The sequence below is a fragment of the Telmatherina bonti genome (genome assembly GCF_933228915.1).
Source record: "Telmatherina bonti genome assembly, chromosome: 20".
In the NCBI taxonomy this organism is placed as follows: domain Eukaryota; kingdom Metazoa; phylum Chordata; class Actinopteri; order Atheriniformes; family Telmatherinidae; genus Telmatherina; species Telmatherina bonti.
The window spans coordinates 30,613,796-30,628,817 of record NC_136618.1 but is presented as its reverse complement, the minus strand read 5'-3'; the positions used below and the strand labels follow the sequence as shown (position 1 = coordinate 30,628,817).

At 44.7% G+C, this 15,022-nt stretch overlaps 1 protein-coding gene across 10 annotated transcripts in view; it reads left to right on the top strand.

Annotated features, from left to right (window-relative positions):
• The first annotated feature begins 310 nt into the window (after window positions 1-310).
• Window positions 311-15,022, top strand: part of svila (supervillin a) — a 51,734-nt gene continuing 37,022 nt past the window's right edge. For 9 of the 10 annotated variants that reach the window (XM_079259787.1, XM_079259785.1, XM_079259780.1 and 6 more), the window contains exons 1-2: window positions 10,641-10,760; window positions 13,476-13,539. In XM_079259787.1, coding sequence (XP_079115913.1) covers window positions 10,703-10,760; window positions 13,476-13,539 — 122 coding nt within the window. In that variant the 5' untranslated portion in view covers window positions 10,641-10,702. Of the gene's footprint in view, window positions 427-539; window positions 663-10,640; window positions 10,761-13,475; window positions 13,540-15,022 lie in introns of those variants that run through there. The other variant, XM_079259788.1, reaches the window with a different exon arrangement.

Genomic DNA, 15,022 nt, shown 5'->3' with positions numbered 1-15,022 from the left:
GGATGCAGGTCATTTTTATGAAGTAGCACTAATTTAATGTGTTTAGTAAAGGAATGGTCCTCCTGACTGTAACTGCGTCCCCTGCCCTCAGTGTGTTTGGTCTTAAAACCAGCACTTGTTCATCATTTGACTGGTTTGGCCTGACGTTGGGGGAGTGGGAAAGCACCGTTCTAAATTTACCACCTCCCCCACCACCCGCCCCCCATAACCCACCCCCCATGACCCATCCCGCTGCACATAGAGCTACAACACATGTGAATCCCCCCAAAGGCTTGTAGATAGAAAGTGGGTGGAGGGTCTATCTCTGTGACCCTGAAGTCCTGAGTTCTGACCTTCCACGGGGAGACGGAGAAACCCAGAGAGACGCCCTCTGTGTCCAGTCTAACCATTTTAACCTCATTGAGACTCTTCTGACAAGATTCTCAGGTATGTTTTTTCTACTGATGACTTTAGATCCACCATCGTTACCGAGGGGCTTTTGTGTTTATTGGACATGTTTGTAATGTTTGACCTGAAACATGCTTCTGAAACCATTTCAGGAGTAACCAGGTTATGCAGAGGTGGATTAACCTTTGATTGACGTGCACCGCGTTTCTGACTGTTTTACTGAAGCTTTGGGACCGTAACTCATCGCATTCATGTGTTTTCTGAAGATCGGTTGTGTAAGTTGGTGTGTGTGTGTGTCAGAGGCATGAAGAGTGTGACTGAGAAGAGTCTGTTGGATGGACAGACCGAGGAGACTACAGCTGTGAATTGTGCTGCACCTGCTGTCCCTCTGTCAGGACACACAGACAGAAATAGAGTGCTGCCTCACAGCACAACACACAAATTTTCTCCATGATCACAACTTTTACTATAAACTCAAAGCAAAATACTTCTTTGATGTGGTCTCAACTCAGAATAAATGTCAGTGCTTTACTCAGTTAGTGACCTTTATACTTGTAGCATGAAATGGATGAATGACAGGTTGAAATAGTTCACATAATTAGGCTTGAAAGAGACTGAGCAGTGACTGTCCTGATCATGGCAGCTCTATTCTCCGTATGTGTCATTAAAGCAGGAAGGCTTTATTTTTAGACTCTGCTCTACATTTAGATGAGCCTAGTTCAGAGCTACTGGGTCAGCTAAGGAGTGATCAGAGGGAGGAAAGGATCTGCCTCATGTTGTGAGCTCCGTCAGGTTTCTCAGCTTGTGCTGCCAGTCTGTAATGTGGTTGGTTCTGATCGGGACTAACTCATTAGGTTTCTCCATTCGGTCCTACGAGATTCACAATCCAGCAGGTTTTACAGCTTCCATATACCTCACACAAATCATACGAAATGGATCCAACAGCTTATCATGATCTGCACAATGACTTATTAATATGAGTCAACTGTACAGGACCCATGGAAAACCTGCTGGATTAGGGACCTTGTTGGACCTAATGGAGAACCCCTGTGATAAAGTGCTTATAAGGTGGGAGTGGATCTTCAGTATTTCCGTTTATTTATTTTCAGTTCTTGGTTAACTCATCTGCTTTTACAACCTGAGCCCCCCCCCCCCCCCCCCCCCCCCCCCCCCATTTTGGGGCCTTTCTGTCAGCTCCAACTGGATCCTGAAGACCAGGTAACATAGAAAGTTAGAGTGCCCCTCCTCAGCAGGCTTCTGAGTTTAAGCGAACCTGTATGTCTTTTTATGCTTCATGGTGGCTGTTCTTTCATTTCAAAGCCATCATCCAGAGTTTAAAAGAAAATTGAATGTGGTTTGTGATGACAAACTGTCAGCATGAAGGGTGTTGAGCTGAGGTTTCTGTCCTGATGTCAACTGTAGCTTGAAGTGCATACATTTTTTATAAAATCAGACTGTTGGCTCAGGTCAATGTGCTGAAAACAGGTGTTTTCTGGTTTTCAGACTTCTTTAGAAATATTTCAGCCTACAGAAGTCATTGAAGCAGAGGTCATAAAGTGCCATAAAGTAACTGATCAAGCATTGAACATCATAATCTTTCCAGTTGGTTCAGTTCACCAGTAACGTCATCCGCTCGACTCAATCGCCTCAATCTTTGGAGGGAAAGAAGATGCAAAGTTTCCATTAGTGTCTTCATCTTGTTGTCATCTCCTTAAGATTTGGGAAGGTGTCTGTGGCTCTCAGGGACTGAAACAAATTCCCTAGTAAGCAGGAATGAAGCACGATTCTGGGGCTGTGTTTATCTCTTAAAAGGCAGATATGGGATTACCTAACAGCTGTGTGTGTGTGTGTGTGTGTGTGTGTGTGTGTAGACGTTCCCCAGGGCTCAGTTTGAATCAGATGGATGAGTGTTTTAACAGTTCAGGTGTGTGTCACATCGTCATAGAAGAACAGATGGTGCTGTCCTGACCCATGTATGAATCATAGCTGCAGTTTTGGAAAGTTTGTAGAAACTTCACTGCTGTCCCATAAAACACAGAGAAGAAGAAACTGGCTTGACATCTATACTAGAGCAACTTTGCTAAACTTTCATAACAGATGGAAGGTGGAAATGTGTAGTTCTGGTGTCAAAGTTCATATTATTCACCACCTAAATTCAGACAATCCATCAAAGAACACATTCCTAGCAGCACTTTCAGTAGATCAGAGTGTAGTAAACCAGATTTCAGTATGGACCAGGAGACAAAAAGCACCACTTTGACAGACTGTTAAAAAAAAAAACCTTTAGTTTATTTATAAGTAGTCGTCTGCTCAATCTGTCTACTATTGTTAGACAGCAGAGTCCATTCCTGCTGCGGAAGCTCAGGTCCAGATTTACATCTTCTTAAAGGCCTCAGGAACACGTCACTGCAGCACTATTGGAGTGAGTAAAGTCACTTAAGACCTCTTATTGGAGTTATTTTGGGAGAGTCATGCTGAGGTGTTTGTGTTTTGCCGACAGATGACTGTCAAAAAAAGGTTGTCGGTTCCTTTGTGTGTTTTCAGAGTGAGTGTGAATTTTCAAAGACTTAAAGCAGCTGTTACAAGAAGTGAGTGTCTCATGACGTTGTGTGATATGACATGTGTGAAATCTGACCTGAAAGGGAAAATAATGGTGCAGATACACACTGATATTTGTGCCATCTAGCTAATGCCATTAACACATCACATTTTATAGGTGGAGCTCCACCAGGAGCTGATCTATGATCACCTGATGGAAGCAGGGATGAAAAAGGTTGAATAAAAAAGTTTTAATGTCATGTTTAACACCATTAAACAGTGTACCATTATGCATAATGGCTTGTACGTTTCTGAGCAGAATATCACCGAGTTCGTCTGCTTTTGGAGTTTCTCCTTCTCTTCCAAGCTGATTTACAACTTCTAAGTTGTTGAAAATTTTTAGGTTCTTCCTAAATTTTCAATCATTTTCAAGCATTTATCTGAGATTTATTTGCAGAGGCAACAGGTTCAGGACCCAGACATCCCAGCAACACTCTCCAGCTCTTCTTGGGGGATCTATGCCACTCTCAGTCAGAATAGATATATAATCTCTCCAATGGGTTCTCTGGCTGGTCTGGGATTTCCTTCCAAAAGTACGACTGGAAAACCTCCAAGAGGAAGCCACTAAGAAGCATCCTAATCAGATTCCCGTGCCACTTCAGCGGATTACTGTTGATGCAGGGAGAATCAGGTCTACAGCACATCCCAAAACTTTGGTTCATCTCTTTCTCCATCCTGCCCTCACTCACAAAAATACATCCTGAGATACTCCTCCACCCCCAGCCTCCACCTGACGCAACAATTTATTCACAACTCTGAGGGGGCACTCCCTCGTTTCCCAGTTAAGAACCCTGGCTTCAGACCAGAACCCTGTCTATCAATGAGTCTGGATCAAGACAGCTTGGTACACATTTTATTTGCATTTACACCAGCAGAATATCAAATCTGACCTGTCTTACCTTTTTTGGGACCTTTCCATTGGTGTCTACTAATCCAACCAAAGAGGGTGGACTTAGCATTGACAACTTTGTCATCCTTTGTTTCTGTGTGACGTTCTTCTTCGTTAGAATTCAAAGAGCATCTCACTGCTATGACATGACACTGTTACATACCTGGCACATCTATCACTACTCAGTTAAGGGGTGCGGTTGTCGGAACAAGGCTTTAGTGGAGCTGAACATTTTTGTTTGGGGAAACTAACACGACCACATCATCTGCAAAAGGGAGAAAAGCAAAGTCTTCTTAACTTTAGTATCTTCAAATAATAAAATTAAACCATAGTAGCTTCAATGGGATTAAATTGAGGGTACAGACTCAGACTTTTCAAGCCAAGTCCAAGTCCAGGATGAGCTCCAGAGGCAGCAGCTAGGCTAAATAGAGCATATAGTTTTTGCACTGCTACTAAGACATGGACACATATGTGAAAGTAGCCATAAACAAACAATGACATAAACAAACAAACAGACATTTCAATAACATAATAAAAGAAGCCAGAATCAGGGCAAAACCAGAGCTAGAAGGCATATCTTGCCCTGGTTTTGACAAGGTAATGGTCAAGCAATGGTCAAGTAATGGTTATGGTCAATGGTGGGTAATGAAGAAATACCACAGCGTGTCATTTGTCTCAAAATATCTGACGGTAGGAAACTAAACAAGTTAAAGCACCATTTGAGGGCTTGTCATCCTGAACACGGATTAAATTCTGATTACTTTTCAATTCAATTCAATTCAACTTTATTTATATAGCATCAAATCACGGCAATGCCATCTCAAGACGCTTTACAGACAGAGGGGAAAACATAATGAAGGCCAATTCATAACAGCCTATATAAGGAAACCAACAGATTGAGTTGAGTCCAACTCAATCTCCCATCCTGAGCAAGCACACTGGCAACAGTGGGAAGGAAAAAACTCCCTTTTAACAGGAAGGAAACCTCCGGCAGAACCCGGCTCAGGACAGGCAGCCATCTGCCTCTGCTGTGTGGGGGGAAGAGGACAGAAAGACAACAGACAACAGGAACTGCTACTCCCGGCCAGGGAGACCTGCTGAGACAGAAGACATACATGTTAATGATGCTACACTGTTATGGGGGGGGGGGTAAAAGAAAGAGAAAAAGAAAGAAGCTCAGTGTATCAGGAAATGTCCCTCAGCAGTCTAAACCTATAGCAGCATAACTAAGGGATGCTAACCATCTCTAGCTATAGGACTTATCAAAAAGGTAAGTCTTCAGCCTAGTCTTAAAGGTGGGGAGGGTGTCTGCTTCCCTAACACTAACTGGGAGCTTATTCCATAAGAGAGGGGCCTGATAACCAAAGGCTCTGCCTCCTGCTCGGCTCTTTGAGACTCTAGGAACCACAAGTAAGCCTGCAGTCTGGGAACGAAGTACTCTGCTTGGTATATAAGGAACAATGAGGTCTTTAATATATAGTGGTGCCTGGTTGTGGAGGGCTTTATATGTAAGGAGAAGGATTTTAAATTCTATTCTAGATTCAACAGGCAGCCAATGAAGAGAGGCTAAAACTGGAGAAATATGATCTCTCCTGCTGGTTCTGGTCAGGACTCTGGCTGCAGAATTCTGGATCAGCTGAAGGCTTTTCAGGGCATATTTAGGACAGCCCAGTAATAGAGAGTTACAGTAATCTAGTCTCGAAGTAACAAAAGCTGTCTAATTACTTTAGATAGGAACTAATCAACTGTAAATAGCAGAGTTGTTTTACTGAAGCAGCCTCTGTCTTGTCAAATACTCAACTTGTTCCGTATAAAATAGCGTGCAGTTTCCTAGTCCTTAAAAAGCGTCACACTAAAGCAGAAGAATGGATTGTTAGCTCTGTCACTGGCATTGTTTTCACTATAATGAAACAAGTAGCAGCCAATAAACTACATAGTTTTTCTCATCCAAACAAGATTAATTTGCATCACATTTTTTCGTGTGTTTTGTTGTGTGTGTGGTGATAATGGTATTGGAATGGGAGAGCTTCACATTACTGTGGTTGATGAGAAGGGGGCCCTGCAGAGAAAGTCCGGGGACCTTTGCTATATTGATTCAGGGCCTGTTTGTGTCTGAAGAGACAGCGTGGATGCATGCAGTGGAACCAGGTTTCCTCAGGGACTCCATAAATCTGCATTTTATTTCTTCAGAGAGCTTTGAAAGAGCTCAGACACTAGCCTTGGAAATGGTCTGTTTTTTCCCTCCCCTTTCCCTTTGTTTCTCAGTCTCCTAAAAGATTTTCCAGCTGTGTGGGTGATGCAGGCATTTCTCTGGGCCAACCTGCAGGGTTGCCTCTGCACATCAGGGGTCACTCTCCGTGCAAACATGGGCTGCTTGGAAATGTTTATCAATAATGATGACTGACTTCACATGTGAGCTTGTCCAGCCTGAAATCACAGGAACATCTGCGGGAATGGTTAGTGTGGAGGTGGAGTTCTGTTGTGTAATTAAACACAACAGAGCTTTTATGACCAGTGTCACAGACACACAGTTAACTGTAGTTTCAGATCCTTTAACTGTATTATCTTCAGTAGATTCTGCTGGGATATTTTTACAGTATTTCCACCTGCTGTTTTCAGCTCTTTTATGACTTGTTGATGTAAATGTATCCATCTGCTGCTTATAAAGTTTTTTATTGTCTCACACAGTCTAAAAGTCATTAGGAGGCTAAAGGACTGATGCTGCATACATTCCTGTCTGGATATCAGTCCATATTGATACCTGTCATCAGATTTGATGGATGATGTTGGTAATGATGTGTGTGAGTCTTGGCGATGTTTTGTGAGATGGCTGAGATACGTCTTTGTCGCTGCCGCCATTCCTTGCATCATTGGATTTTAAACACTTAGTGGGTTTAATTACACTTAGAATTGTGCAAAAACTAAATATCCTAATGAACAAAAACACTGCTGGAAACACCTACATTTTGAAAAGTCTCAAATATTGCTAAAAAGCAGTGTCAAGCCAGATGCAGAGATATAATCCTGAAATTAGTAGTTTTTATTGTGGCATCAATGGTCAGGGGAAGGGTTGGGTAATGTGCGTGTGTGTTTTTACGTGTGAAACTGTTTTTGTTGTTAAGCACTTTGAAATGCTTGTGTATGAAAAGTGCTATACAAATAGTTTGATTTGATTTTAATAAAAGGTTTTTGTCCTCTCATGAGGTGGTTTTTCAGACGTCTTGATACAGAAGCATTAAAACAAAACAAACAAAAGTGAAACAAAAGTGTAATGGAGACACCTTTCACATTTATGTGTCCCAGGACATGACGTGGGGGCCGTGGCCAGTTACCTTCCTGTAAAGATGACGCGGTGCGAAACAAACAACAGTAAATTTCAGATTTTTAATAAAAAAAGAGGGAGAAAAGCTTAAAAAGGCCAAAGCAATTTCTCCGCAGCAAGTAGAAAACCCCAAAATAACGCTATGTGGCTCCTCGCATAAGCCACAGTTTTTGTAAAATCTTGCGGGAGTAACGGGATTTTACGAGACTTGAGGCGAATGCGATAAACACTGTTCAATGGAAACGCTGCAAATCACAACTGTTTGTTGAAACGTACAAATATCGCCTTTATTTTGCAAAAAAAAACCAACCTGTAATTAAAATGCAGTTAGTGATCACTCTATCAGGTCCACCTTACTAGACCCTCTTTTCCTCCAGAAGTGCCTTCATTCTGGGTGTGATAGATCCAACAAGGTGGAAACATTCCTCAGAGATTTGTCTCCATGTTGACATGAAGCATCACACAGTTTCTGCACATCATGATGAGAACCTCCCAAAGCTGCTCTGCTGGATGTAGATCTGGTGACTGTGGAGCCGTTGGAGGACAGTGAAGTCATCGTCATGGTGGAGATGATGTGAGCTTTGTGACATGGTGCATCATCCTGCTGGAAGTTTCCATCAGAAGATGCTACACTGTGCTCAGAAAGGGATGGACATGGTCAGCAGCAGGACTCAGGTAGGCTGTGCTGGTTAAACCATGCTGATAACATGAGGGTAGTTTGTATTTTTACAAACAGGGATGTTTTGAACAGAGTAAGTGGGTTTTCTATGAAAATCCCTGTCTGGTTTTAATAGGATGAGATGAACTTACAGCAGTTTCCTTCACAGATATGAAAAATAAATGATTAATACTGCTTCATTGCACAGTTGGATCACCACAGCTTGTTTTTCCAGTTTGTCTGAATGGCTCTTTAGTTTGTTGTTTTAACCTGATCCATGTGAATGCAACACGGCACATAAACACATTTGTTACCGCACAGATATTAGCACTATCTGTTTCATCGCTGTGTTTTTGCTCATGTTCATGCTTGTTTTATATGCAGGCTTTGTTTCAGGCTCTACATTACATCACTGCAGATCTGTCAGGTCTTGCCCTTTTCTGGCAGGCTCATCGTTGATAATAAGAGGGTATGAAAGTGTCTGTGGTTTTGTAGGACTGATGTCATCCCTGCAGGAGATGAACTGGAGAAACAAACATGACGTATCGGTCGGGGAGAACAGTTGACTGACTGTATATCAGGCTGCGTCACGTCTCCGATCATTTTCACAGTGTTCAGTAAAGTCAGAAGGAATAAAAAGATGAGTTATAGATGAGCTCACACCAACTGTTTCACAGCAAAAAGACTAGGAGAAAAAAGTTGACTATTAATTATGTAAAAGATTTGGTGTGAGATCGTGAGGTTTGGCAGGAGGACAAAGAAGAGATTCAGCATCCGATGAAAGAGCTGCCGAGGTCTCTGTGTGCTTTCGGTGGTCCAGTTTACGCTACTGGAAATACTGGAACCACTCATTAAAAAGATCAGCATCGTCAACCCTGGTAGCCCTGCGTGCTTTACATCTCCTACATCCAGCAGAAACACAGAGAATCAGTTTGATGACCAGGTTCAGGCTGAAAATGATTCGTATTCAGAGCTGGTTTGTGTTCAGATATGAACACTGAGCGTCCTCGTGTCGGTTCCAACATGTTTCATGTCCACCCCTTCATATGAAGCTGCTCTTCGCTGTTCTGCTTTCTTATAAAACATTATGCATTATCTTGTCTGAAACGAGGCGAGTCATTTCAGCGCCCTCTAGTGGAGAACACTGGTTTAATCCAGGGGTCGTGTAGACAACTGGCTCAACATCTGGTCCCAGTTCTGATCAGGTCTGTGCTGTTTTTACATGAACCGAGGAAAAGTTCTTCTGATTATGACGTGTGTTTACGTGCATGTGTGAATAGAACAAATAATTTTCACACGCTCACAACTGTCTGACTTTCCAGAAACAGTAGAAGAAGAAAGTTTTATGTGAAGCATTTTTATTCTTATCCGTGTAAACATGGTAAACCAGCACTGTTCTCTAGTCCTCGTTGCCTTGTGGCTGTAACATTTTGTTATTTTGGTTCCAATGACAGCAAGAAAAAAGCTGTTTTTATGATGGACGTTGTTTTGTTTTTGTTTTATTATAAACTTGCCGGTTTTTCCGTGGTAACCAGCCGATCGGGCCGTTCGCTTAGCTGCAATCTGCCGCCTCACCACCAGATGTCACCAAGTCCTACTGTACACTCCAGCTGCGTGGTTTTCCCAGCTACCTCTCAGCTGGCGTGTGTGTGTGTGTGTGTGTGTCTCTGAGGTTTACACGCAGCGTTTATGGCATAGTTTACAGCTGCGCCACATGAACAAGATGCCATCCCTCCTCCACGTTTCTGCTCTTCTTGTTGCTTTTCTGCAGCTGCTGAAGTGACAAATTTGCCTTCCTGTTGATCGAGCCGATCTGCTTCATGTTGTGTGTGTGTGTGTGTGTGTGTGTGAGAGAGAGAGAGAGACAGCGTCTGCTCTGCGTCCTGCTGAGATAAGATCCAGCTCTGTGTTTTCCAGCGGTGTCGGCTCAGTGCCAGCTGCTGTCACGTTGATGTGTCGGTTTGTGGTGACCCGTCAATAAATCAGCCTTTTTTCTCAGTTTTTTTTTTTTTATCCGAGCTTTTCTCAGACCCAAACTGTGAGTGAAATGATGTCATAACTCTCAAGCAGATCCAGCAGAAGTCTGGTTTAAATCCCTCTCTTTCTTCCTGACTTTGTTTTTGTCTCACCTTCTCCTGGCCTGTCCCTCCTCCTCCTCCTCCTCCTCCTCCTCCTCCTCCCCCTCCCATCTGCATTCTGCTGCTTTCATTTCGTCCCTGCTGAGAGATGACTGGAATTTCTCATCTGGCTGAGAGGGTCGTTTTAACTTCATCCTCTGTTCTTTTCCTGCTCTCGTTATTTCCACTCCTTCCTCCGGACCGTGCGCGCTCTCTCTTCCCTCCCTTTTCTGACGCTATGCACCGGTTTCTTTGGCATCCCACTCGTGTGTGAGCCAAGGGAAGGCAGCGCTCCCATGGGACACTCCTCATGCTGGCTTTTCCTCCTCCCTGCTCCTGCGAGGCTCGTTGCGAAGCATGCAGGAGGACACTGTGCTTTCTGCAAAAGGGACGGAGCCTAATTTTCCTGCTTTGGCTAATGAGCTTACCCTGTGCTGAGCAGCTGTCATCCCTGCAGGTTGTCTTTGAGGAGGTTCGTGAGAGGCAGCAGAGCAGCAGCCAGACCGCCACCCGGACCTGCTGTGCTTGTGCCGACACTGCGGCTGGGACACCTCTCCACTCCCTCCCCCTCTACCTGCCTCCCCCCTGCCTCCCCCGTGCCTCCCTCTCCGTCTGTGCCGGATCACTGACAAAGTATTTTAGTGGCTGCATCACCTCTCAGGCAGCTGCCCTCCTTTTCTCTCTTTCACATCTTTTCTTTTCTTACGCTTTTGCCTGACTTTGTTGCCAAAATGTATCGGAACCCGTGGATCTCAAATTACCTGAGTCACGTCAAGTTGTGCAGCCAAGGTAAGAGCAGCGACTTGGAGCTGTGCGGAAGCTTCCTCCTGCCTGTGTGTGTTGGGAATGTGGCAGACCTTCCTCTCTGTTCAGTGTCCTGCTTTCCAGCCAGCTGCCCCGACGCTGCAGCTGCAGCCTCCAAGGACACAGCAGAGATAAGGGACTGTTGGCTCTGCAGGGGGGGGGGGGGGGGGGTGGAAACTATTTACTTTTATTTACAGGGGCAGAGTTTAGCCGTGCGTTGTTTGCATGCGTTGCACGCACAGATCGAACCAGATTTAGTGACGTTTAAACATGGTGAAACTTTATTCTGGTCACTGTTATTACATCCAGAAAGCTTTAAAGTGATCAGATGTTTCTACTTAAATCCAGGCATATTTTCCCCTCATGGGGAATCTTGTAGGATCAGACACTTTAAATGTTTGTGTGAGGAGAATTATCTACATTTGCAGGAGAAATTTGACTTGTTGTGAGTAATTATTTGTGTATAAGTTAGTGTTAAAAGTCCTCTATCATACCATGATGATGTGACGTGTGGAAAACTCGGCTCCATGCAGCAGTTTTTCTACCTGATCAGCTTCAGATGGATGATTACGCCGTGCTGCATGCTTCTCATTCCCGTCCCCCTCTGTAATATTTTGAGATCTGGCTCCTCCATGCTGAACTGGTGGGAGATCCACAACAGGTGGTCCACACTTTGAGGCTTTAATGTGAGCACTGGGACTTTTCTGGGAGGGGAGGAGGAGGAAGAGGAGGGTTTAGGATAAAGTGGGGCAGAGTAGCCGCTCTTTTTTTCCATCCAGAATTGTGACTGAGCTGCTTGTGAGAAGTTGAAGACATAATTGGCTTATTTGCTTTGTTAAGTCTCAGGTTTGTTGCCATGGCGTCACCTAACGTCCGCTCCATCTGCGTGTTTAAATTTGTGAGCGGTGATGCTGCAGCTGGCAGAGGAAGGGGGGAGCAGGACGAGGAGGACGGCCGGGTTCGGATCCTGACGTGATGCAGACCTGTTTCCGCTCAGGCTCGCCGTAATCTCAGGAATCAAAGTTAATCCTGAATCTCAGCTTGGGACAATCGCTCAGACCCTGACGGCGTCTTCACCGGCTGTTGTGTAGCGTCAGACATGACGTTACATTGTGATGCTTGATGTTTCCTCTTTAACACTTGAAGTTGAAAGCGAAGCCTTGACGGCTTTGCTGACTTTTCCGTTGTCAGACGCTGAAGACAGTCCACTGGGTCATGTGGAGGTTTTCTCAGGCTGCGAGGAATTCCTGCCACATTCCCCTGCAGCTACAGCAGCGTGTAGATTATATCCAGCATCAAAGGCTCTATGATCATTGTTGAGGGTTTTATGTGTGTGGATGATGAATGAGGCCCTTGTGAGGGGTCCCTGGGGGAGCCCACGTATCTCCACATAATGCCGAAGCAGCACAAGTCTCTGCTGGACCTGACTGTCCCGTCAGCCTTCACACATTTATTTCCCTCCTCACTTTTTCATCTGTCTTTATTGATCTTGATGAGTCTTCCCTGTGAGGTGAAGATTTAGGAGCCTTGTGGTGTTTTGAACAACACAGATTAATCTGCTGCTAATCTCCTGCCTCTAATGAGGCAAACAGAGGAATAATCTGCTCCTTCGTACAAAAACTGACCTTCTGACTCATCAAGCAGGAAACGTTTCCCTCATCTCTTGTTAACATGGTTACCAGCAAAAACAGGGCTTTTTCATCTGCGTCACACAGATGTTTTACTCTTCTTCTTCAGGCCGGGGGGGGGGGGATCATCCGCAGCAACCTAATCATGTTCAAACAAACCAACCCAAACATAGCACACAGCACAGGTATGCACAAAGACGGAGTCATGTGTTCATGAGGAGTCCATCCCCCCCCAAGCTGAAACAATGCAGAACGACCCCCCCCTCCTCCCCTAACACACTCAAATAAGCCTTTTCTCCTCTCAGATGTTGTTTTAAGTAGGACGAAGCGTCAAACCGAGCTTCCTTAATGAGGATGAACAGATCTGGCGTGTGGGGGGCGGGTTGGATGGGTTGGATGGGTTGGATGGGTTGGATGGGGGTCAGGGTGGAGCAGTCGGGGGTGGGATGGAAGGTGAACCTGGGATGTTTAAACTAAAGGCGTCAGGCAGATGTTTGTTAAATAAATGCTCCACTGAACCACCTTCTGTTCCTGATGTGTTTGTTTGTATTTGGGCCTGATTGCACTCACCAGCCCCCCCCCCCCCCACCCTCACACACACACACACACACACTCTGCTTGAGGTCTGAGGAGGAGGAAGGAGTTATCTGTTCATCCTCCTGGCTTCTTGCCGTCTCCATTGTGGTTCATCTTCATCATGTGACGAGTTTTTCAGGCTCTTCTATCAAAGCCTCGGAGCTGTGGCCTCATTCAGGCGGATACTTTAGATGGAGACAGATGATTTGTGTTTGTGGAGGGGTTGACCTCTTCACTAACACAGCTCGCTTGTTGTTGGCTTGATTGTTTGCGGCAGGTTATTGTTTTCCACATCATTGTCTTTTTCTGTGGACGTCCACTTAATGACTGTGGATCTGAGCCAGCAGCTGCCGGCAGACTGCATACTTCACCTTCAGATGCCGAGCTGCAGACCGCTGACTGCCCATTAAAGCTACAACCAAAGCTGCTCAGACTGGAAATAATGAATGAACAAAGAGACGTGAGTAAATGTGCCACCTTCTCCGTCTGTCCACAGGACTTGGGGGTGAGACGCCCGCTACACTCCACAAACCCAGGCTGCTGCAGAAGAGAGCGCTGAGGTAAGAGGAGCACAAACTCAGTGATCCACATTAGTCCGGTTTGTAACTTCGGGTAAATTACTTCATAAAATTAATAGTCTAGCTAAGGAAAGCAACAGATCTCCTCTTTGGTTCAGTCCTCCATCCTGAACCGCAGGAGGAGACAGTGGAGAGAAAAACCTGCCTGTTGGCACAAGCAGATCCAGGAACCATCGGCCTCGACCAGAAAAGAGGGTTGACTGTACCATAGCTCGATGCTTGGTGCATCATGGTCTATAGAAGCGTTAAGCTCCTTTTCCACTGAGCGGTTCAGGCCGATCCGGTTCGGAAGTTTTAGAATGATCCAGCTAATTCAGGTGTACGTTCCCACTGCAAGTTGGACCACCACTGTGCAGGCAGGGTTTACATAAAATGCCAGCATGGCGTCATACTAATGCAACGACAACTAACCTGAAGCTGCAACAACAGTGGAGGAAAAAAAGACAATAGCTTGGAAAGTTTGCAGTTCCAGCACCGACCAGACATTAACATTGTTTGCAGGCTTCCTTCATGTTAAATCTTTCCAGCATGGACTGAACCACAGACGGAATAGCAACGTTGTTTGTATGTCACATGCTTTTGTTGTGGACAGGGATGTCTTTCTGTCCACCAATCGCTGGACTATCCTGTTCTGTTCCACCATAACCACAACATGGACCTACACTGAAGAAGAAATGGCCAAGAAATGGTGCCATTTGGTTCGGTTGTATGGAACAGTTTAATAATGGAAACACAAAAAATAACCTACCCAACTGTACCAAACTGAAACCACTCAGTGGAAACAAGACTTAAAAGGATGGATAAAGGTCACCAAGCCAGAATAGCCAGAACTATGGGTTTTGGTCCATTTAGTAAAGGTAGAGGGGGTGTCTGCTTCTCGCTGCCACAGAGAGGGGTGAATAATGACAAATTAAGGTACGCTCGTGCAGCCAAAGCCCACTCAGACAGGACTGGTCAGTGATGGACAGCAGTTGGAAAGCAGGAAACTTGCCTCAGGATTGCCTGCTCGCTGAACTCCGCCTGGATTTGAGGAATCTTTTGAATGTGTTGGAAGGCGAGGTGCAGGCACTGAAAGCCAAACTTCTGGGTGCGGCTTAGATTTCATTTTCATGTTGAGATCACATGTTGATGCTGTGTGACAGAAAAGGATCTGCTCTGCCTGTACAATCACTCCTTTTGGACCAAAGCAATCCTGTTTTTTCCAAATTCTCGACTATTTCCTCACATCAGATTTCTCCTGCCAGCTCTTTTACTGCTCTTTTGCAACATTGTGGTTTTGCAACAAATCCAGAACTGATTTCAAAATGTTTCCAAGAGAAAAATTTGGACAAAAGTTTGTGTTTGTGTGTGTGTTAGGTAGAAGGTGTGACAGGGTTTCAAACGTCTCCGCATCTGTACGCTGTAAATATTTGATAGTAGTTCAAACCAGCATTATTTTAATGATCTGACAATTTAATCAGATTCG